Source organism: Sinocyclocheilus grahami, unplaced genomic scaffold, assembly GCF_001515645.1.
Source record: "Sinocyclocheilus grahami isolate Dianchi unplaced genomic scaffold, SAMN03320097.WGS_v1.1 scaffold1806.1, whole genome shotgun sequence".
NCBI lineage: Eukaryota > Metazoa > Chordata > Actinopteri > Cypriniformes > Cyprinidae > Sinocyclocheilus > Sinocyclocheilus grahami.
The window spans coordinates 41547-67332 of record NW_015506985.1 but is presented as its reverse complement, the minus strand read 5'-3'; the positions used below and the strand labels follow the sequence as shown (position 1 = coordinate 67332).

Here is a 25786-nt window from a genome sequence, read left to right as displayed (position 1 = left end):
AAAAAGTAGCATTGTCCCGGAGCCCAAGGCTCTCAAGTCTGACCAGAGTCCGTCGTCGTGGGAGTTATGCTGGATGCGAGGGGATGGAAAGAAGCTCCGCCACACTCCCGCCGCCTCTGAGAGTGAGTTTCTGAAAACTTGATTAAATGACTGTTTTGAGTTTGGAGATGTTGGTTCCCTGCCCTCTCTACTCCCACCTAGTGTTGTCACAATACCAACATTTTGACTTCGATACGATACCTGACTAAATTATCTCGATACGACTACTGAACCGATACCCAGAGGTGTAAGGAGTACCTGAAAACCATACTTGAGTAAAAGTACAGACACCTTACAGCAAAAAATTACTTCATTACAAGTCACCAATTACAAAACGACTTAAGTCTGTCTGATTTTAATGGCACTAAAGTATTTCACTCATACTGAAATCTCTTATAAAATTATTCACATATTTTACCGTTAAACATTTCTTTCAAAAATGTACAAATATAATTGACGCATCCTGCTCTTTTTGTGAATCTTTGCCCTACAACGTATGTTAGACTGGCTTAATGTGTTTATGTAGTATGTTGGACTAGTTTAAGTGTTTATGTAGTTAATAAAACCTTACTTGTATCACACTTGATGTGTTCATTGTTTACTCATAACCGGAGTCAATAATCATGCAGATTTATGTTACAAACTTATAGAATTGTACAGTAAGAAAGTTATTTCCTTTAACCAGGAAATTAACGTTCTTAGAATTGACAAGACGGTTGACCCTGAGTGGTCAGCTAAATATCTACAGTGGATCTAAAATATGAATAGTTAATTATAACTAGTTATGGTTAATTATTCATATTTCCCCATGAGCTGATTCGCTACATCTGTTAATCCTTTTAGTCAATCCTTTTGGAGTAATATTAATGCTCTAATTATTCAAAATGTATTATTTGATTTTTTTTTCTTATATTCTTTTTTGTGTTTTACAGTGACAATGTTTTTGTATAGATTTACTTTTGTTTATTGGAAAATGTTACATTCATAAATGCACAAATACACAAAAAGTAAACCTCACTTTAACAAAAGACTTGAATCTGTAAGTAGATTAAACGAGATGGAAACTCAGAATTCTAAGTTCTAGCAATTCTGTGTTTATTTTGTTTTTGCTACAGAATAAAAAAAGGTAATTGCAATTTTTTCTCACAATCTCAGAATTGCAAGGTCAACTACATTGATCATTTGCAAGTTACCATCTCACAGTTCTGACTTTTTCCTCCTAACTGCAAGAGAAAAAAAAATGTAGAATTGAGACACATAAACCTAGAATGGCAAGTAAAAAAGTGAGAACTCTGAGATAAAGTCACAATTACTTATTTTATTTATTTTCATTCTGTGGCTTGTGTGCCAAAAGTCAAGTTTTCTCAAAATGTTGTAAGAGAAGTAGTTATTTGGCTGCTGCAAACTGCTATTAATGCAGATTTTCTGGTTGTTTATGCTGTTGCGTGATCTACAGGATTCCTTCAGTGAACTGAGCTCATGGAAGAAACAGCGCTTGAATCAGGTGCAAGTCCAGTATTGGTGAATCTGCCCTAAAGTCTGACTTAGTGTAGACTGATCAACACAGTACAGGGGGTTGTGTGTGTGTGTGTGTGTGTGTGTGTCGAGCAGCATCAGAGCCCAGACCACACACACAGATTCTGGAAGACCAGTGACGTTCAGACAGCTCAGCATCAAACTATTATTTTTAGTGTGTTTGCTACCATACATAAAAAGGGCTAGAAGTACAACACTGAGCGGAGTAAAATATCACGTATACTTGGATTCAGTTGGGATCAGATACAATGATTAATACTAGTTTGGATGGATCTAATTGAAACTCTAATTAAAAATAAGTGTTTCAGTCCACTACCAATGCTATAGTGCAACGCTATCGCCAAAACTGAATATATTACAAGAGAAAACAAGTTCTTATTTGAATAAATATGCTTCAGATCAACTGACATTTACAATAAGCAAACAATCTAATAAATAACACATAAAATAACAGAATCAACCATTAAAACCTGGGTAATGCAAATGAAGCAAATGGGGTTATTCAGAATGTGAAGGTGTGATGATGGTGATGAAGAGTGTGTGATCTGCAGTCAGCAGGACCTCCTGAGGAGCATCACCCGTGACTCGGACTCGTCTGATGGGATGGAGCAGGTCCTGGGCTGCCCTCAGCCTTCAGCTGCGCGGGACACTCGAAGTGTACACAGTGAAAGACCTGCAGGAATCATGGGAAGGAGGTCAGAGGCCGCAGACGCTTGGATTGTGCCGAGTTACTGCACACGCCGCTCTCACCTCATTGGCAGTGTTGTGAGTTCCCACGATCCGAACGAACGCCACCGCATGCTTGTCAAAGCTGAGCACCTGCCAGGATCTGATGGGTCAGAGAGAGCGTCATGTTAAAGACAAACCCATGCAATCTTTAAAAATTTAATTTTTACTGAAATCTAACTTTAACGGAAAATCACATTTAATAATCAACACTAATTGTCAGTGTGAGTGTGTGTTGTGGTGCAGGGACGCTGCTCACCGGCAGGCCACTTTGGTCCGGTCCAGCACTTTGGTCCACTGCTGCTGGTTGGTGGACACCTCGATGTAGTAACTGTACGAGCGCTCATCACAGTCCCACAGCAACAGCCTGAAAGAGTCAGAAACGCATTACAGATGTCTGTGGGGCTCCTCTGCCCTTCACTGGTGCAGTTAGTGTCGCGTCGTGCTGCTCTGAAAGCGCCTCAGCGTTTGACTCTTCAGCAGAATCAAGAAATGTGTTCTCGTCTCTCAGCTGAGTACTGGAGCACTGTGTCCATCTCAAACTTACACTAAATGGGTTTCTTAATGAAGGCATTTGCACTGCCATTGTAGCATTTTATTACATTTAACCTTTTGGCAAAAAAAAAAAAAGGTTGAGTTGAATGTTGAATGTTTTTTTGTTGAGTATCATATTTGATGCATCAGGTTTTATGGCTCATACAGTCTGATATAGTGAGAATACGGAGGAAAAAATGCACGCACGCATGCACACAAACACGCACACTCACACACACTCAAACACACTCTCACACACTTACACACACTCACGCACTCACACTTGCGCACACACACAGACACACACTCACTCTCACAGGTACCTGAGGGAGCTGAGAAAGATAAATGTGGGTAATTTTGTGCAACAACAACAAAAAAATTAGGGAATGATATTTATGCCGTTATAAAAGTTTGTCAGCAGAGCTCGGCGAAAGTTAAGTTAGCAGGACGCCATCTTGGACTCCAATCACCTGAGGGAGCTGATGATGTAGGGCTGTGCCAGCTGGATGACGATGTTTCCGGAGCCCAGCTGATGACAGGTGTAGCCCGAGTCCCAGTCGTAGCTGCGCGTGTCTCCGTTCAGGAGGGCGTTTCTGCTGCGACTCACTCCCTCGATCACACTCGCACACGCCGAGACGGTAGCCACGTTTTCACTGGGCACTGCAGACACGTGCAGGACATTCACTCACACATGACAAACACAACGCCGCAGATAAAACAACTGCATGTCAACCTGATGTCTTACCCACAAGCCCCTTCTCCAGAGTGAAAGGACGGCTGGTGAACATGCACTCGAAAGCCACCAGATGGAACTTTATTGACGGTGTTGTGTGTTCCTAACATCCTCGTACCTGAGACATGAAGAACAGTACAAATCCATCTGCTTCCACATCTCTGACAGCATCAGCAGTGACAGCCAGCAGACACACAAGTTGGAATATCAACTCTTGTTTTTATGGTCAGCAATTTTACATTAACAAGGTGGATATTAATATGCAATGACCTTGCAGCAAGATCTACTCAAGTTTATAGCTCCTCTCATATCAAATCAGGACAAAAAGTGAGCAGTTTCCATTCTTGTCTCTGATTTACTGTAATGACTAATGCATCACGACACAGTAAACTGCATGCGAAGTCTGTGATGTTTTATTTCACCTCTAGGTGGCGCAGTAATACTGTAGACCTTCCAGCTCTGGCCACGGATGAATTAAACTATCGCGTGGCTTTTCCCTGATCATGATCATTAGGAGACCTCATGAAGTGAGCATGTGATCTCCAGAGCGCTTTACCTGCAGACCCGAGGAGAGAAGTAGAGGTTCTGCCAGGAGCGGCACAGGAACTTGGAGTGATCCACCACTCGAACCCAGTCCAGCTCATCCACAGACACCTCGATGTAGTAGGAGTACGAGCTGCAGGAGAGGAAGAACTCACAATCACCTGTCACTCAATAACATCAACACACATGAAACACAACCAGCTCAATCACGCTTTCCAACAAAACCCCTTTAGCAACAGCTTGAAGTCCTCCACACCGGACAAATTCTGATATTAGTACAGAACTACATGTAGTTTAAGTAGCACTGTTGTTCTGAAACAACACCAATGAGTACGGTAACACCCTAAAATTACCGTAAGCTACAATTTAAACAAATGTACAAGTCAGACAATAGTATAGTAATGAGTAAAGGTAGTAAGTTTTGACAAAAAGTGAATGAAACAATTAAATGAAAGTAGACGGGATGAATGAAAATGCAGATTCACTGTCTGACAGGTGAAGCTTATGTCAGAAACAGCAGATGTGCATTCATGATCTTCATCCACACTCACGCACGGAGTCAGACGAGAGGCTCACCGGCTGTCCCGGTCCCACAGGAGGATGCGGATGTGGTTGATGATGAAGGCCTGGCCGAGTTTGACCTGGATCCCGGCGCGTCCCTCCTCCTCTAGGGGGTGTCTGGAGAAGCCGTGGTCCAGATCGTAGTTCTGCGTGTCTCCGTCGAGTAACGCCGATTTCAGCTCGCCTTTGACCACCTGAGCGCCGTACTTCATCGTGGCGATGTTCTCCTCAGGAACTGCACACACACACACACACACCATCATATCATTCTGACACCTCGGTTTGATTTTAGAGATCATCTGGCAAAAATGTGTCAACACTGAGCACAACATGATTCATCAGTATTTTTGAGAGCCCGACCGATATGGGTTTTTTGGGGGCCGATGCCGATATTAGGGAGTAAAAAAAGACAGATACCGATATATCGGCCGATATTCTTTATGTGTAGGCTATATTATAGTACAGTATAGTCAAAAGTTTGGACACACTTCCCATTCGTGTGTCCAAACTTTTGACTGGTAATGTATATAGAATACAGTATATAGCCTTTTCACAAACTCTGTGTTGTGTATTTTCTGGTAATCAAATGAACATGCAGAGCATTCGTATTTAAATCGTCTTTTTGCAGTTTAATATTCACAGACACAGTCTATATATATTTGTACCGAACTGTTTTTATTTATTCATCAAAAATAAGAGAAATTCCGCGTTATACAGTAAATTCAGTTTTTATGTCTGGATTCTGCGATTCCGTTCATGTTTTCTGCATCGCGGAAATCACAGGGCCCTACTAATGTAGCAAACGAGTATGATAAGCTCATTGTGAGAGTAAAAGATGGGGATGTTGTTGTTTATTTACTTAGCATTGAGTCTCTCCAACGTAGCGTTAAATCACCATTCAACAGACTCAAGCCACCACCGCACTGCCGTCTATTGGACTGCAGAAAGATACTAACTTTTCAATCTGCTACGTTACTGACTGTACTGACAAACTGTGCTGACACCGTGTCCGCGCTGCAACAGGATGCTCTGTTCAGTAAAAAAAAAAGTTCATATCGGCAGCTTATTCGCCGATACTGATATATCAGCGACAGGCTCATATCGGCCGATGATATCGGCTAAGCGATATATCGGTCAGGCTCTAGTATTTTTATCTGTAAACTCTGAGTTTCAGAGTAGATTCAGAGCTGACAAACCCAAACAAAACCAGCCTGCTTTAGATCAGGTTCAGCGGCTCTGCAGAAAACAGCCGATCACACCAAACATGAGGCAGTTTGATTCACTCATCGTGAGACAGGCAGAATAATTCAGCTCTCTACCGAAGATTAAGAGATCGTTATGAAAGATATCAGGAATTTGAAGTTAGCAAAAACACTGTAAGCTGTAAGAAAATATGCTTACACTTTAAGGCGTCCTTATTAGTGTAATTATATGAAGTACTGAGTAATATTAATCAACTACATGTACTTAGTACAGGATAGGCATGGGCCGATTACCGGTTTCAAGGTATCTCGATTTGAAAATGTCACTGTTTCAAAACCGCTAATATTTTCCGTTATACCGTTCCTGCGGTATGCGCTGTTTTTCATGTCTCCTCAAAGACTGAAAGTGTAGGAATCCCTCGGGTTGAGTGCAGTGTAGAGAGTAACACGAGTCTCCTCCTGCTGTTGGTGCGAGCGAGCGGTCAGTCACGTGTGTGTAGGACGGCCGAACTTAAGGAGCTTCCCCTGGAACTCACGCGATCGGCAATCTGACGTTTTTTGTCTTATTGCAACTCGTCTCTGTTCTGGACTTGCACAAACTGCGTTGCAATGCCATCGTTTTCCAAAATGTCATTTATGTGAAAATATAAGGTCTGTAATCGTTCGTTAACACAGGCCAGAGATGCTGAAGACGGATGCACAGAGAAAAATACTGCAGCAGCAGATCACTCACTGTTCATGATGTACAAACTATTGGAAGAAATTCCTCAATATTGATTTGGGGGTTTATATGAATGTGTTTCTGAGGGGAACTGACTGTCTTCAGAAAAGTTTACATGGTATTTTCTTTTAATCTCGTCTCTGTATAGTTCATATTAAAGCAGTGTTTCAGTGCAGTGCTGCTTTGTTTACGGCGGTGACCAAGGAAACGCCGTATAATCGGTAACCAAGGGAACGCCGTATCAGCGGTAACCAAGGGAACGCCGTATCAGCGGTAACCAAGGGAACGCCGTATCAGCGGTAACCAAGGGAACGCAGTATCAGCGGTAACCAAGGGAACCCTGTATCTGCTGCTCCATGAGCGCCTCCTGCTGTCAGAGAGAAAATCTGCGCTGATACAGTCGTTGCTCAGTCACATTTTTATGAATTTTTACAAGGCATGTGACAATGCGATACGTACGACGTATTCGTAATGAGACTCATTTATAAATCTGTTGTCAACAAAAATAACATCGCGTTTCTGCCTACATAAAAGTTGAGAAAAAGCAAGTACTCTTATCATCTTTCATAAATGTTAGTATTGTAATTTTATGTTGTTCTGTCAAATAAAATAAAAAGTAAGACAATAATGGTAATAATCATTACAACATCTCTGTTTTAATACATTTATTATAACATTCACACATAGTGTTCAAATTGGGATCTGTAATATTGTCTAATGTTTTAAAAGAAGTCTCTTCTCAGCAAGGCTGCTTTTAATTGTACAGTAAAAAAAAAAGACCCCCCCCCCCAGAAGGGGGTCTGATGGCCAAAAGTTATTATTTTACTAACTTGTTAATTTTAGGTTAAATTGTGCTTTGTTGGTATAGTGTCTGCCAGAATGTAAAAAATTTTCAGTATTAAATATTTTTTAATTGTTGTTTTGTAAATGATTTTTTTCTTTGAAAAGCAAGACTAAACAGTAAAAAGCACTTTTTAAATTTATGCAACAATGAAACAAAAATTTGGCAAAATACATGGGGGGAAAAAATGAGAAAAAACGTGTTCGGTATTCGGCCCAGTGTTTAATTTTGTTCGGTTTCGGCCAAGAATTTTCATTTCGGTGCATCCCTAGTAGCAGGCAGATCACTCACTGTTCATGATGCACGAACTATTGGAAGAAAATCCTCAATATTGATTTGGGGGTTTATATGAATGTGTTTTCTGAGGGGAACTGACTGTCTTTAGAAAAGTTTACGTGGTTTATTCTTTTAATCTGGTCTCTGTATAGTTCACATTAAAGCAGTGTTTTCAGCGCAGTGCTGCGGTGTTTACAGCGGTAACCAAGGAAACGCTGTATCTGGTGTTCCATGAGCGCCTCCTGCTGTCAGAGAGTGGATCTGCGTCTCATTCAGAGCTCCTGCTGTTTGCTTCGTTCAGGCATGTAGTATAATTTCACAAAGTTAGTCAGAACAGAACATTCTGTTTTTGCTTCAAATTGCATTATTAAATCAAATTATGAATATGAAATTATATAACTAAATTATATGAAATGATATGTATATGAATTATATAACTAAAATTAAATAACTGTTTGAAAAAAGATGTCAGTCTTTATTGTTCTTCTTTTTAGGGCAGCAGTAGCTCTAGCAGCAAATCAACCATCCACATCAAAAGCTGCAGGACAGCCCACAGAAACAAATCTAAGAAAAAATAACCAAATACTACTGTTCCAAATATTCTGTATGTTGCTCAAAATATATTGTGTTCAGGTTTTTTTTTTTTTACCCAGACATTTCAAATTAACACATTTTAGAGCTGTAATGACAATACCGTAATAACGTGAAACCGTGATATTTTTCCTTAAGGTTATCATACCATCAAAATCTCATACCGGCCCATGCCTAGTACAGGATTAAGGTTAGGATTAGGGTTTGTTTAAAGGTTAGCTGCCTGTAATTATGCATAATTTACTGTTATTACCATAGTAAGCACATGCAATGCGTAACAAGGACACCAAACTAAAGTGTTGCTGAAAATATTGGGCTATATTAATGCACATTTAGACATTTTAGCAGCTAAATGACCCGCCTGAATAAAAGCGTGCTGATTTTAGGTTTGAAAATGTTGAAAATTCATATACATATATATATATATATAAAAGCATTGTATTTTTTTAAAGTGTACTATAAAATAATTGTTTATTTTTAATACACTTTTTATTTTAAAATATAATAGTATTATATCATTTGATTTAGTATATTATTTTAAAAACTAAATAAATAAAGTGCAATAATACTATTATCACTATTATTAATTATTTTATTTTTTTATAGTTATATTTAATGTCATTTAGAGTCATGCTCATATCAGGTATCGGTCAGACAGGAACGATCCAAATCTTATATAATGCGTAATATTCGGTGTTACCGTTAAGCCACACAAAAGGCATACAGCATTATAAAGCACCATAAAGTTTTCATGCACTTTATTCCATACGATAGCTTAACGTGAGGTAGAGATGAATATAAGTCCTTACATTAAAGTTCAGTAACTTCTCTGTTTCGTCCTCCATTCAGCACTCAAACCCTGGTCGCGTTTTCTTACGACAGTCAAGACGATGAAACTCTAAGATCTACAGCGTTCCCATTATTACACTTGATCTGAATGTCTATAATTTTGCACAAAAGGGACTTTATTGTTGTTTCTAAATCATGTTACTTGCTACCAGGTGTCTGCTAGAACAAAACACGGGAGTAGAGGGCACTATGAATTGTTTTTAACACACACAGTAACAGAATTTTAAAACTGTTAAGAGAAAAGGCTCAATAAAGTACTGCACAGATATAATACAGTATGCATCAGTATCTCTTCCGTGCTGCTTCAGTCGCCTCATTCTGCGCACTGGACACACTCCGTATGCTTCGTCCTATCTGTCATTTACTCTTGCCTCATTAAAAAAAAGTGCTATACATTTAAAAGAAATGTCTTTTAATTTTATAGTATAGTAAATATTAATAAATGAATATACTGTTTCTCATCAGTGCAACAATGCAAAGAGCGGTGTGTAAGATTTGACCAGATTTAGTGCTACACTTTTATTTGTTCCCCTCTAAATAATGTTTTTCACTAAATGTTTGGATTTATAAAATGACTGTGCACTGACTTTTCTAGAATAACTTTTGCTGCTGAATGATCCACTAACCTAGTTTATAATATATTTTTGTCATAGATTATGAATACAAATATATATTTTTTTATATTATATTTTTATTTTTCTTTCTTTACAGAGACACTGAAATTCTACACTGATTTAAAAGGAAAGAAACTGCACTGGTATCGTATCGGTACTGAACCCCAGGTATCGGATCGGTATCGGAGGTGAAAAGGCGGATCAGAGCATCTCTAATCTGAACATCAGCACCTTTAAAACAGCTCAGTGGATGTAAAACACACATCAGTGATGAACACTGGCGTAATGGTGGAGTCGCTACAACGACACTAATCTTTGGGTTACGGTTCACCGTGATTAATTTAACGAATGCATGTAACTATTGGCTGAACATTGGTGTGTTTGATTGAACTGCTGTTGCTGTTGTTTTATGAAGGTAATTAGATCATGCGCTACAGTGATTCACCACAATCCCCTTCACAGAGTGAACACCTGTACCACAAACTAGAAGCTCTGTCCGCGTCCTTCATGGTTTGCTAATACCGTGAGCGAATGAAATATTTCAACTCAAATCAATACTGTGCGTCCATCAATACATTTACTTGCGTGTGAAGTATCTATGTAATAAGTGGGATAATGTACATTCAGCCGCTTGTTAATCGCACACCAAACCCCTTCAGGAGTAGGGTTGGGTATCATTTGGGTTTTTTCGATACCGGTGCCAAATCGATACTTTTAAAACGGTTCCGGTACCTGAACAGATACTTATTAAAAAATAAATGAATAAAAACTCCCCCAAAAATGATGGATTGGCCATTAGCACTATAAACACATGGTGTCTGTTTTCATACATACTGCACACCAGAGGGCGCCCTCACACAGAGAATCCACACATCCAGCCACAGAAGCAGAGAACTCTTTTCTTTTTTCTTTTCTTTTTTTTTTTTTATTGCTTGAAGAACATAAATACCAAACAAATATCAGTAAGAAAAATCTTAATACAATTCAAAGAAGTCCAAATAGCAGCATAACCAAAAAATACATGGATAAATAAAATAAACATAACAGGAAAAGTAAGAAAGAAAAACAAATAAATACAGGAAGAAGAAAAAAACCTACAATGCAAGGGGCTTAATCATCAAAAAGTACCTTCAAAAGATTAGATAGTTTAAGGGCTTTTTTATGACGCATGAGCTTTAAAGATTTGAAGAAGACCATTAAATCTTTCTGGAACAGTAATAAAGTGGGGGGTTATTAAAAATCTGCATTTATGAATGAAGTAATTGGCCAAAATCACAATATTATTAACCAAAAATTCAACATCACAATTCCGACAAAAGGACAAATATTTTACAGTTTTAAAATCAAAGTCAGGTATTACATACTTCAAACTTAACCAAGCACAGAGGTCATCCCATAAATTATTAGAGAATATGCATAAACAAAACACATGTTCCAATGACTCTATGTATGCTTCACAAAAGGTGCATCCATTACAATCCAAATTAAACCCGTGTCTGAGGAATTCATTACAGGGATAAATATCGTTAATCATTTTAAACTGAACTTCTTTTACCTTTGGTAGAAGTGGAAAAGAGAGAAATCTTGTTCTAATTTGAACCACTTTATCTTCAGGAAAGTCATAGACAAGGGGTCTCTTCTTTACTTTAGAAGGGAAAGTCTGTGTGTTTACTGATGTTCTTAAAAGCTCATTATTACAGCTCTGCTCTGCACAATTAATACCAGAGACGATTAGATTAGCTAATCTTCGTATCACCGGTGAATAACACAAAGCACCTTTAATCAGCTGAACCAAACCAGCAGGAACAGCTTTCAACAAAGAAACATATAATTCCTTAGTACAAATAATATTGTGTTTTTCACAAAAATCATCATAACCAAGAAAATTTCCATCCCCAGCCATAATGTGTACAATGAACTATGTGGCGAAAAGTTGTGTTTGTATATTAATTTCCAATATAATAATACCTGACTATGAAAAGATGATAATTTACACTTTAATTTTGATGGCTCAAAATCACAGCTTGAAAGGAAATCAATGCCCCCAAGAGAATCAAACATTTGAGAAGAAAGGCTAAACCAAACTGAATGTGTATTTCTGAGGAAGGCTTGGAGCCAGCTCAACTTAAGGGTACCACTCATAACATCCAAATCAATTACGTTCAACCCTCCCTCACTGATCGGCTTCACTGCATCTGATTTTCTTATTTAATCCTGCTTGTTCTTCCAAATAAATTTATACTGAATTTGATTAATGTCTTTTATCCAGCTATCAGATATACTCAAAGGAAATGCTGGGTAAATCAACCTGGAAAGTGCTTCTGACTTCTGTATGAGAATTCTGCCAAATATAGAAATATCCCTTTGAACCCACATATGTAAAATATTTTGACTTTTTTTTCATATTATCAATCAAGTTACTTTTTTCTCTAATTTTAGGGTCTTTAGTAATAACAATTCCTAAATATTTTATCAAATTTTTATCAAATATTGAACAATTGAGATTCAGCATGACTATGAAGTGCCATCAGCTCACACTTTTTTAAATTCAATTGCAGACCAGAAGCTTTTGGGAAGAGAGACACCAGATTAATGGCCACTGGGATCTGCTCTACATCTTTAAGAAACAGGGTGGTATCATCTGCTAGTTGACTTATCAATAACTGACTCCCTAAAACATTCAAAGGCTTGCTATCTTTACTATTGTTCACATAAATTGCTAACAGTTCAGCTATTAAAATAAATAAATACGGACTTGTCGGATCCCCTTGTCTAATACCTCTATTAATGTTAAAACTCTTAGAAGTCCCAAATGGTAACGATACTGAACTATTCATGTCTTTGTACAACATCTCTATTAATTTAACAAATGTATGACCAAAACCAAAAAACTTCAATGCATGTAAAATGAATTTATGTTCTACAGTATCAAATGCCTTATAGAAATCAAGAAACAAAACAAACCCATCATCCTTAATTAAATGTCCATAATCAATTAAATCTAAGACAAGCCTAATGTTGTTGTGTATTAACCTTCCTTTAATAAAACCAGATTGAGTTTCACTTATAACTTGACTCAACCTCAATTTAAACCTATTAGCAATTGCAGATGTAAGAATATTATAATCAACATTAAGTAGAGTAATCGGTCTCAGATTCTCAATAATTCTTTTATCTATGTTTGACTTTGGAATGAGAAGAGTTAACCCTGTCTCATAGTTGGAAGTACAGAATTAGAATCAAAACTCTCCTTTAAAGCTTTAAATAGCAAATCTTTTATTATCCTCCCAGAAGAATTAGTAAAAATCAGTAGTCAAACCTGACCAGGAGATCTACCCAAATGCATTTTTTTAATAGCAGATTCAAGTTCCTCTAACCTCAGGTCTCCATCACACAAGTATGACAAAGAGTAAATATTACTATAAAACAAGTATATTTCTTCAGATATTAATTTAGGATCTGTGATTAGCTCATCATTAATAATTAAACTATGAACTGCATTACTTTGCTGTCTCCTCTTTTCTAATCAACAAAAATAAGCCGTATTCTTCTCTCCTTCTTCCATCCATTCTGCACGAGACCGTACAAACGCTCCTTGTGCTTTCATTAGATGCATACTGTCTAATTTAGCTTGAAGAGAGTGTAACTTCTCAACATCCTTAATAATTTCTTGTGTATTACAACAGATATTCATTTCTTGAATTAACCTCGACTACCTTTGCTTCAGATCTCTGCTTTTATGTTTAGCAACCCGAATTGAAATTTCCCTCGTTTTAAATTTAAAATACTCCCATTTAATCCCATTAGAATGTAGAGAAGTCATTTTTAATCTTACTAATCAAATTTCTTATTTGACTACAATAATATTTATCCTTTAAAAGTTCTGCATTAAACCTCCAATAGTCTTTCCTAACGGTATGTTTGGTGTCAAAGTTAATGAAATCAGGCACTGATCTGTCAATGGCGCCGCAGACATTGAAACGATATTTGCAAGCTCAGAATATCCTCAGCGATGAGCCAAAAGTCTATCTGAGGATCCATTCGGTTTGAGCCAAGAGAACTGACTAGCATTAGGATGCTTGAGCCTCCATATATCTATAAGGGAATTTACCTGGCAAAACTCCTGAATAATGATATTGAAATGGTGGCTTGTATAACTAGAAGGAGATCTGTCCAGCCACTCATCGGGTGCCACATTAAAATCACCTCCAATTAGTACCAAATTTGTATGAAATTTCGATTTAAAATGCATTACAGCATCTGTAATATTAGACAACCAAATCTTGTTTTGCCCACTACTGTTATACCCATGAATATTAACTAAATATTAACAGCAGTAATCCAATGTCCATGAGCATCAGCTGAGGAGTCACAACCTTCCCAGGGCCATTGTTAAGCCACCTGCTGACCGACTAGAGCCATGACTGAACAACAGTGTGTCTCCACACTGCGTTTTCCAAAAAGCTGCATCTTCTTCAGTTGTGCGAGTCTCTTGTAGAAAAACTAAATTTGACTTCTGCCCCTTACAAAACAAAAATATACCTTTGCGTTTTACTTTGTCCTTTAGACCCCTTGCATTCAATGAACAAAAAGATAAACGAGACTTTAGTGAGAGCATACTCTACTGGAACTCACAGTGAACAAACAGAAAATGACACTGAACAGTCAGTAATGAGATCTGAAGAATAAACCTGCAACAACAAAAAAAAAGAGTCTCTCAGAAATCAACATTTCCCTTTTCTGAATATTCATCATCATGGAAAAATGTGCTTTCCCTCAATGAAAGCAAAAGGCCCCCGAAAGTGCGCCGCTTTCCCTTCTGCTCGTGCTTGTTTAATGCATGGCCACAGCACTTGCCTCGCCTCTCTATCCTCTTTGTTTAAGTCCTCAGCGAAATGACAGCCTGCCTCCTTGCACATGGACGATCCCTTGGACAGTGCCTAGATTTGCTCTCCATAGATTCTCTTTGAAAACTGCATGATGATCTGACGCGTGCGATTTCCTTCTTTTCTGCCAATTCGATGGGCCATGTCAAGCGCTTCTTCCATTTCCCAGGGCACACCAGGAGCAATCTTGGGAAGCAAGGTGATCACCTCCTCTCTTGTGTTCTCATTCTGTTTCTCTGGCAGTCCTTTGATGCACAAATTCCACCGTCTTTTGTGGTGATCCAATTCTCCTACCCTAGATCTCAGCTCTTTATTCTCTTTTTTGAGATCAGACAACTCCAGCTCCAATTCAGCTGCTTTCTGCTTGTGAGCTTTCATATCTTCCTTCATTTCGGAGATGACGCTACAGTTCTCTTCCATCTTTCTTGTCAACTCCTCCAATTTCTCTTCGTGCTTGTCAAATCTTTTACTGAAGGAGTAAATAGCCTCGAGGATATCTGCATTAGAAATGTCTTCCTTGCTGGGAGTAACAGGTAGATTCTCAGCACTACATTCATCCAAGAGACGCTTATTTGCTTCAACACACACTTCCATCACTTCAGCGTAATCATGATCATTTCTGTTACTGATCACAACCTTATCTTCAGCTTTTCTTCCTCTACCCGCCATATTTAGATGATGAGAAACTAATTCGTTAAAAAAACGATTAGGGAAAAGTATAAAAACACGAAGAAAACCTTTGAGACTCAGCTAGCTGTTTCACAATGCTGCTATCTAGTACGCCATCTTAGCAACCCCCTCAGCAGAGAACTCACACCCTCCAGGAAATCCCTCATATGCACAAAGACATCGCTATTATCGCTGTAACTGAGTAAACAGTTAAACATATACATTTTTGAATGATAAAACAAAGACAATCAACACTCGACTGCAACAATATAGTTTATCCGTGTTATTTAAGCCATCTCTGGTATGGTCATCATAATTAAGTATATCTATAATCCTTTGCTAATCGATGTATTCTTCTTAAAGTAGCTGAAACCGAGGTCCTGACTCTCTGTGGTCACTAAAAATCCCATGGCACTTCTCGTAAAGAGTAGGGGTGTAACAACAGTGACCTGGCCAAATTGCCGACACTGGCCCTTGTCAATCATGGCCTCCTAATAAGCCCCATCCACTTGATTGGCTCTATGACTCTCTCTCCTCTCCACCTGTAGCTGGTGTGTGGTGAGCGCACTGGTGCTGTTGTCCTGTGGCTGCCGTCGCATTATCCAGGTGGATGCTGCACACTGGTGGTGGTTGAGGAGAGACCCCCCCCCACATGATTGAAAAGCGCTTTGGGTGTACAACAGTACACAATAAAGCGCTATATAAATGCATCATTCATTCATTCATTCATGTTTAGCTGAGTTAACGGAAGGCTACCTGCTGCCATCAGAGCAAGTGTGATTACTGCATTCACGCGCTCCTCGAATGTGCTTTTAAGTCTGAATGTGAAAACAACATGGACACTTGCGTTACTACAAAGATTTGTATTATTAGAGCTTTCCGACTTGAGTTTACGTGCGTTTTCTCAGTTGGGGAATTATTTTTCACGTGCGGTGCCGGTGATGATGCTTCTTACGTCCGTTTCGGAGAACCAGAGGACACATATCTGAATCGATCGCTCAGGCATGGCAACGAAATCTGCGTTCTGATTCGGTTCTAGTACATACCGGTTACATATGGCGCTTTTCCACTGCATGGTACGGCACGGTACGGCTCACTTTTGGGGGGTTTTCCACTGGGTACAGTACCTGGTACCTGGTACTTTTTTTAGTACCACCTCGGTTGGGGTTCCAAGTGAACCGTACCGTAACCAAAACGTGACGTGTTAACTCTGCTGATCACGGATTGGCTGGAGAAAATCGTCACTACCTGCGTCACTGAACTTGCGACACAAACACAACAGAACCGCTAGATTTAAATCAGCATTCAGCACAGCCAGCGAAGCATCGAACGCAACAGTTTTGAACGAGCGCACCTTTTTTTAACAACCAAAAAGTTTTTGTGTGTGTGTTCAGCGGTTGCAGAAGAACAGATGTTCCTGTCGTTGATAGCAGAGGGGCAGATCCAGCGAGAGCTTGATGGGGCGACGCGGAATGAAAAAGTTTTTTTTAGGAGTCGTGGTGTAGAGGCGGCGCACTATAACACATGTGAATAATCCCGCCCACTGTAAAGCGGTACTGAACTGCAGTGGAAACGCAAACCGTGTCGTACTGAGCCGAGCCGAGTCGTACCACGCAGTGGAAAAGCACCAATAGGTACCGGCGCCATATTGGTACCGGGTTTCGGTACCCAACCCTATTCAGGAGGGTGCAGCACCTGATCAGCCTGAGTGGGTTTATTCTGCAATAACTGTCTAGATGCACATCATCCCTTCCTTACACGTGCCAGGAGTCGAGTGCGTTACCTTCGTCAGCGTTATGAAGCCGTCTGAGAGCAGGACGTCCGGAGCGTGTCGGTCCATGTAGGAGCAGCAGGCGGCTGCAAGGGCGCTCAGGGAGTACAGGCTGGCCACGTCGAACACCAGACACACGTTCTGTGTGCTCAGCACCGTGCGCAGGAACTCAGACGTGGAGTCCTCCAGCAGCTGCAGGCCGTCGCGGTTGGCGAGGCCCAGGAAGTCCAGCAGAACCTCCTCGCGTGCGGCGCTGAGAGTGGCCCGGCCTGTGTACAGATACTGCAGCAGCATCCCGAAGGCTTCGACGCGGGTGTCCTCCAAATGCACCTCGGCCTGCGGCTGCGACTCCTTCATTCCTCCGTACAGAAGAGCCCTGAGGAGAACATCACGTCAAGACAAACGCCTGCTGCGCTTCATCTAGATCACATCCACTCATCCCGCTTGAAGAGGAGAAATCGGGAAAAACTCATAGCTGATTTTACAAACTGTGTGTCAGCCTCACACAAAGCCAAGACTGACGACGCTCACCCTCACCAGCCAGGAACACACCGTAACCAAACAGCTGCCACTGACCTTCATAGCATTTTCTTCTCCCATACTATGGATATCAATGGTTACGGTCAACTTTTTGGTTACCAACATTCTTCAAAATATATTTTTGTGAAAGAAACTCATACAGGTTTGGAGCAACTTCAGAATTCAAAAATAAAATGAAAATCAATCAACAAAAAACAATTTATCCCTATATAACCAATCCCTTCATTGCTCGTACACTTTTAAACGGCTCTTTAAGGTGGGGGCACACAAGCCGGCGCTCAGGATAGTTTGTTGGGTGTGTTTCACACATCGGCTGTCGTCGGTGGAAGTTTGCCTGATTCGACATGTTGATTCTGCGTCGGGCCGTCGGCACGAGTCAGACCTCTGATTGGATGCTCATTTAGCGAACAAGAATTAAGGCGAAAGTGATGAAAACGAGCAAGCAAACGAAGACGGTGTACCGGCGAAACATGCTACCTATCGGCTTGGAGTGTCACAGCCTTTATTCCCAATCATTGGACCCAGTTTTTGAAAATGCTTATGATTGCATTCATACAGCAAGCTTTTGGCTGATTGCTTATAGCCTAACAGATCTGGCTGTGGAGGCGGGGTGAAGTTACGAGGCTTCGCTGAGAGCTTGAGGATCCAATGGCGTTACCGTGCGTTCACGCCGCTGTCGAGAGCATCAAGGTAGCCGGAAGTCATTCATTTTCAGTGTGAGCCGGCGTCGAGCAGCAGCGGCGCGGCGTGGCTTGTCTTGGACGTCGAGAAGAGTTTAATTCAGGTCAACTTTATGGTAATGAGCTATGATGCGGTTCGCCGGCAACCAATCGGAATGTAGAAGTCCACCGCTTGAGAGGATTCCAGAGAACGCAGTCTTGTAAACTTTGTTTCCGACCGCATTAGTTCCCAGGCAAAATGGAGCAGAGGTTGATTATTGCTGTGGCGGGTTTCCCAATAATCTAGACGTGTCCCTGTTTGCGTACAGGGACATAAATAAAACAATGCGTGGACCGAGGTGTCTGAGATTGTTGGTGTTCCTGGTGAGTTGCTGATGTGCGTTAACGTTATAGGAATATTAATCTAATCATATAATAAATAATAGTAGCCTATAATAGTCCCAGTTCACTTTTAAACCTTTAAATCAATTTTCCTGATTATACTTACTTAAGTAACATTTTCAGTGCAGGACTTGCTATTGTGTGCTGCGCATTCTACTGAGGACAGCTTCCACAACACGAGGGAGTAGTGCCGGATTCCCAAAAGCTTTTGTTGAAAGACGGAGCAAGGGGCGGGGCAGTACTGAAACACCGTCCAATCACAACACATTTTGTTTTTCGGAAGGCGGAGCTTCATCAAAGCCGGAACTAATTGAGCCGCTTGTGCCAGCCTGGGGAGAGAGGTGTTGTAATAATGTAAATTATGTAAATTTATGTGTAAATTATGTAAATCATTTTTCAACCAGCAAGCATGAGGGCGTGTTCTAGTACACCCCCAAAACAAAATCAAGACTTTGTAAAAGAGCGTAATAGGACCCCTTTAAATATTTGTAAAACCCTCCGATTTAAAATAATAGTAAGGAATTATAATAGAGATATGAAGTTTTAGATATGTTCGGTACGGCTCCAGGCTTCTTGATCATGTAAGGCCGTTATTCGCACAAACATCGCCAGACTGACCGTTAACCGTTACCTGAAGCACTGGCCTCTTGCCGCCAGAATGAAGCGATGCGCGGGAAAGCGCTCGCGCTCCACCAGGAAGGTGCCGCCAGCAGCTGCACGTGATCGATCTCCGCTGCTCCGGAGGATTGATCTGTTCTGATGCCGAGCAGCTTCTGGAACGACACTGACCGAGATGGCCGTGACCCGGATGTTGATGTGCGCTCTGACATGCTTAGAATTGTGACGCAGTAAGCAGGTACCACGTGACATCTTCTGTGCTGGCCTGCTCAGTAATGCCAGAGATGCATGAAAATGTATTTAAAATAAAAATACTAAATACTGTGTGGGAATAATGTATTTCAATACAAGTACAGTGTTTTGAAAACGCAGGTGAGCGTTGCCGTCCAGTGCAGGTGTTCTGCTGCTGTACCTGATGACTTTGATCACTTCTCTACAGTTCTAACCAGTGTTGATGGAAGCAGCAGGGCTCACCTTCCAGTGGTCCTCGCTCTGATTACTGTCAGACTTTCAGATGATCATTCATTATTAAAGCTCAGCCTCTTTTTACTCTCAGATCGCTCCGAGCTTAAATACAGATTTAATATCATAACAAGAAACAGTTTAATAGCTATGGCAGCAAACACAGGCATCTAACAGTTCATCTTTAAAATAAAGCATTTATATAAACCGAATAAGAAATAAAACAGTTATTGTACAAACGTGTCCTAAATTCCTGAAACATTGGTGTCTCGTATTTCAGAGCAGTCAGTGCAATTTGGTAAGGAAATAAATTCAGTCCAGTGGTCCTCGCTCTGATTACTGTCAGACTTTCAGATGATCATTCATTATTAAAGCTCAGCCTCTTTTTACTCTCAGATCGCTCCGAGCTTAAATACAGATTTAATATCATAACAAGAAACAGTTTAATAGCTATGGCAGCAAACACAGGCATCTAACAGTTCATCTTTAAAATAAAGCATTTATATAAACCCGAATAAGAAATAAAACTTGTATTGTACAAAAGTTATTGTACAAACGTGTCCTAAATTCCTGAAACATTGGTGTCTCGTATTTCAGAGCAGTCAGTGCAATTTGGTAAGGAAATAAATTCAGTCTGTATGTGGACGTGTGTGTGTGTGTGTGTGTGTGTGTGTGTGAGAGTGTGTGTGTGTGAGAGAGTGTGTGTGTGTGTGTGTGTGTGTGTGTGTGTGTGTGTGTGTGTGAGAGAGAGTGTGTGTGTGTGAGAGAGAGTGTGTGTGTGAGTGTACAATTGCTTAGAAACTTTCATTTTCATTTATTTCATCATTGTTTTCCCTAAAGGAAATCATTTTTTTTTAAATAAAATAATAAATCAACAACTAATTTCTTTATATTTATTTCATGTAAAGTTTTTTTTGTTGTTGTATATAAAGTTTATTCAAATTAGAAAGTTTATCTAAAATTTAAATGTTAAAATTTTAATTTATTTAGATAGCATTTAATACTATTTGTGCAAAGTTTTTATTTTATTATTATTTTTTTGATGAACAATAAAACCAAAAGCTGTGCCATTCATCAGTGTGTTCACAGATGCACACGAGTGTGTGTGTGTGTGTGTGTGTGTGTGTGTGTGTGTGAGTGTACAATTGCTTAGAAACTTTCATTTTCATTTATTTCATCATTGTTTTCCCTAAAGGAAATCTTTTTTTTTTTTAAATAAAATAATAAATCAACAACTAATTTTTTTATATTTATTTCATGTAAAGTTTTTTTGTTGTTGTATATAAAGTTTATTCAAATTAGAAAGTTTATCTAAAATTTAAATGTTAAAATTTTAATTTATTTAGATAGCATTTAATACTATTTGTGCAAAGTTTTTATTTTATTATTATTTTTTTGATGAACAATAAAACCAAAAGCTGTGCCATTCATCAGTGTGTTCACAGATGCACACGATCCCTGCACTAGCTGCTGACAGACTGCGGTTCGCCGGATTCTTGGGTCTGATGGGTGAACACAATCACCTGACTTTGTAAATGTGACAGATTTTCCATTAAGCACCAAGTTTGCCTTTGTCTAACGTTTAAAATGCTAACATTTACTAAATGAGCCTGCAATAGCAGAAATGATGAATAAAGTAATGGTCCGTGTTTAATACAAACATTAAAAGAAAATGTGTAATGAATTATAACAAAAAAAGTTTTACACGATTCTTTGATTCTCTCGTGTGGCTTTAAGAAGTGTACTCAAAAACATTTTCACACGTGTCCTGCAAAATGACACACAACCTAATCAGTTTAAATGTGAAGAAATCCATTCATTCACAAACTTTTCACGAAATGATTTTTTGACAAACTACTCTGTGAACTGCTTCCTCTCATCGCTGCTCTGATGGTTTGGCTTGCCACGTCCCAAAGCGATAGTTCACCCAAAAATGAAAATTCCCCATGATTTACTCACACTCAAGCCATCCTAGGACTTTCTTCTTTCGGACAAATACAACCTGCGCTGTATTTAAAAATGCCCTCACTCTTCAAAAAGTGCATCCATCCATCACACAATCATGATGTCACACCCGTTTATACTGCAGCATGAATGTTTTAATCTGTTCGTTTGGATGGTGAAATAAGTGTGGCCAATGTGTTAGTAGATTTCACATCACACACTTCCGGTTCAGGCCCCAGTGTACTCACAGCAAAGTACTCAATGCAAAACTATGTCTGAAACACCCCATCAGCGGTATACTGTCTGTGAACATGCAGGAGCCGCCACGCAGCTGTTCAGAAGAGATGTGTTGTGTGCAGTGTCCTCTCTTCTCAACAGCACAACACACACCACTGCATTCTTCTCTAAAACACATCAGATGTGAAGAGATGTGCACTTGTAGTAGTGTACTAGTGTTTCTCACTGCTGTCCTCCAGGAGGCGCTGTCTAGTTTCTGGTGTCTTCCAGACTACATTTGACAGAAACCGGACTGTGGTTTCAGTGGGGATTGTTTGTAAAGTCGCTGATCAGTAGCTCAAAGCTGCACAGTTTGCAACACCAGCACAAAGCACAAGCTTTCTCTAAGCATTAGTTCCAGCTCTTCAGCGGAGCTCGGAGGCTTTTGTTTTTACTCGTATCTGAGATGAGCAGTACAATGGAGATCAGTGGACATGTGCTGTGCGATTAGGGTATGGTGCTTTTATGGTGGTGCATTTTTGGCGCTTGAAACTTGTGGTCACTATGAGGAAAAGCTTTACTGTATGTGAAGACTTCAGAGTCTCCTTTTGTGTTGTACAGAAAAACAAAAACAAGTGCAAGCGAGATAAATAATGACAGAGTTTTCATGTTCAGCTTCTCCTTTAATAACTCATCTCTGAGGTCCTCTGGAATCTCAGATAGTACACTGTGTTTTTATTTCATGACAGGGCAGATCAAACTCTGTTTGAAACATTATTTTTAGTATCAGATCACATTTTAAAACAATGCATGCAGAAATGAATGCAGAATCACTGTTATGACCACAAATTCACAAAATAAGCATACGTGTTTATATAAGACATATTAAAAGACAACTGTGAAATTATATTTTAATTATTCATGATTATATATTTCTAACAAGTAGTAAGTTACAGTAACAGGCTCCTGTTAAATAAGGATGAAAAAAGAAAATGTTACTTTTCGATGCCTCTCAGATTGAATTTAATAATCCTTCGTTACGTATCAAAACCAAAAGGAAGATCGTGCTACAAATAGAAGAGTAAACATGATCTTAAATAACAGATTAAGTAGACAGTTTGAGACACAGGGACACATATACACAGGCAGGAGTTCTTCTAAGCTCTTTTAAGCGTCATGGTGTTTATATTTATTGGAAAGTTTCCGTGTATATCCATGTTGGAGGTCTCAGGAGAGAGAAAAGGCCTTAATCCAGCTAATCTGTAATCTCCCCGCTGTGTGTGTTCAGATCAGCAGTCTGTGCCGCTGCCGTCTGCTCGCATAGACGCTGGCATCGTCCTGTGAAAACACAGAAGAACATAGTAGGAAAACTCAAGAAAGCAATCAAATGCTGTTATAAAGCTCTTTTAGAAACAGTGCCGCTAATCTGTCGAAGCCTTTTCTGTCTGCAAAAAGCCAACACGGCATTGAAACGTGAAGGTTATTTGAAATGTTTATTAGGGTTTGATCTAGCGAGTTATGTGGTCTGAATGTAGGCCATCAGGACAGGTGAGTCAGGAGATCTGCAGACAGCTGCACAGATGCTCATCGACAGGGATTGAGCTGAGCCGCACTCAGATTAACACTGCTGATAAGATTAACATGAAAACTTCTCCAGACTCACAACCCCTTATTTCAGACCTTTTCTGTCACGGAAGATTTATGGGCTGTGAAATAAATATGTGAGAAAACCCCTTTCATTTTAAACTTCCCCGTCTGCTTTCTTTTTCTTCTGATCGCAGATAACCAGTTTCTACAGGTTTTCCCCTTGACTGACATCACATTTATATGAAGCTGAAATATTAAAGTCCAATTTCACATCATTTATTTTTCATTGCTCAGAGACCTTTGAAAGATCGAGGTTGACAGACAAAGACACGTTCAGTTCTACAAAGAGTCATCATGCTTTCACGACAGGTCATTGTCCATGGAACCATGTGTAAATGATTGTGTAAATGTAAAAAGCGCTGTACAAATAAAGGTGAATGTAAACATCGATTCAGTTCAATTCAACAAAGTGTGACATTTTCAGTAAAGAAAAGTTTTAAGCCATGAGAGTCTCTGGTGCTGTAAGTTAATAAAAGACACCAATGTTCAGTTCTCAGTTATATTTACGAACATTAATAGTAATAGCAAGAAATTACCGTAGAATAATAAAAATTCATTTAGTTTCCACCACACAATGTTTTCTATGAACTTTAGGTACACGAACGTGGTTCACACAGCTGCAGCATGGCAATGCTTTCATTTCTTATAAACTATTTCTAATGACCGAAGTTGATTGTAAAGGGTAGATCGTTACGGTAAACACATAGCAAGTGGTCATGGGGTGATGAAACCAGTTGTATGGCAAGATACACCATTCACCGTGACAAATATGCAAACCAGTTTAACAAGAAAGCCCAAAGCTGAGGAAGAGAGATGAGTGTCTGTTTACTGAGATATAGTGGCTATAAACAAGTAGCTGATAATTAGCTTATTTTACACTAAACGAAACCACAGTTATGTTGATGAAGGCAGATCAGGTTAAAAAGATGGACAACATTTTCCCACCGGGTTTGCATCAGGTGCATCTGTTGTGTCTGTTTTGTAGGTCACCTACTGTACTAAGTCCTCGAACTATATCATGTCATACAGGGACGGACTGGGCCGGGAAATCTCACACTCATCCAGGCCTCAGAGAAAAAAAGGGCCCAAAATCGCACCTTGTGGGGTACAACAGCTTGTCACTGGAGCAGGACTCTTAAAAGGAAATTTTGTACATTTTTTTTACCCCTAATGGGTACATATTAGTACCTTAGAGTAGTAAGTCATACCCTTAATGTACTAATATGTAGGCCTACCTATTAGGGGTAAAAAAGGAACAAAGCTGTCCTTTTAAGAGTCCTGCTCCAGTGACAAGCTGTTGTACCCCACAAGGTGCAATTTTGGGCCCTTTTTTTCTGTATATAGCCTATACATCCACAACAATTTCTGAAACCAGACAACCCTATTATTTGTATGGCCATCACATAAAGAGGTCTAAATGCTTAGTCTGGGGCCGTGGAAAATAATAAAAGGTTCTCTCTTGAACTGCACTAATTCACTTCTCTTTCCCTTTTCTTCATGTTCCCCAATATCTCTGTCTCTCCCTTCTTTTTCTCACCCATCACTTCTTCACCAGCAGGTCTGCTGTTATGAACAGAACTGTGTCCACCTTGTTGAAAACAACCACCTCATTTCAGCTTGTTATCACAGAATGTTATTTATCTTAAAATGACTTAAATACCCGAGATTTAACAAACCTATGTTTCATACAAATATACAGGTGCATCTCAATAAATTAGAATGTCGTGGAAAAGTTCATTTATTTCAGTAATTCAACTCAAATTGTGAAACTCGTGTATTAAATAAATTCAATGCACACAGACTGAAGTAGTTTAAGTCTTTGGTTCTTTTAATTGTGATGATTTTGGCTCACATTTCACAAAAACCCACCAATTCACTCTCATCAAATTAGAATACTTCATAAGACCAATAAAAAAAACATTTTTAGTGAATTGTTGGCCTTCTGGAAAGTATGTTTATTTACTGTACATGTACTCAATACTTGGTAGGGGCTCCTTTTGCTTTAATTACTGCCTCAATTCGGCGTGGCATGGAGGTGATCAGTTTGTGGCACTGCTGAGGTGGTACGGAAGCCCAGGTTTCTTTGACAGTGGCCTTCAGCTCATCTGCATTGTTGGGTCTGGTGTCTCTCATCTTCCTCTTGACAATACCCCATAGATTCTCCATGGGGTTCAGGTCTGGTGAGTTTGCTAGCCAGTCAAGCACA

The 25786-nt window shown here is 39.6% G+C and overlaps 1 protein-coding gene and 1 pseudogene across 1 annotated transcript in view; both read right to left on the bottom strand.

Moving 5' to 3' along the window:
* Window positions 1–1622: 1622 nt before the first annotated feature.
* On the bottom strand, window positions 1623–19563 carry LOC107572738 (BTB/POZ domain-containing protein 9-like; annotated as a pseudogene).
* A 3290-nt stretch (window positions 19564–22853) lies between these two features.
* Window positions 22854–25786, bottom strand: part of LOC107572744 (uncharacterized protein C2orf71-like) — an 8336-nt gene continuing 5403 nt past the window's right edge. Inside the window, exon 2 of the mRNA XM_016259178.1 lies at window positions 22854–23271. Coding sequence (XP_016114664.1) covers window positions 23223–23271 — 49 coding nt within the window. The 3' untranslated portion in view covers window positions 22854–23222. The remainder of the gene's footprint in view (window positions 23272–25786) is intronic.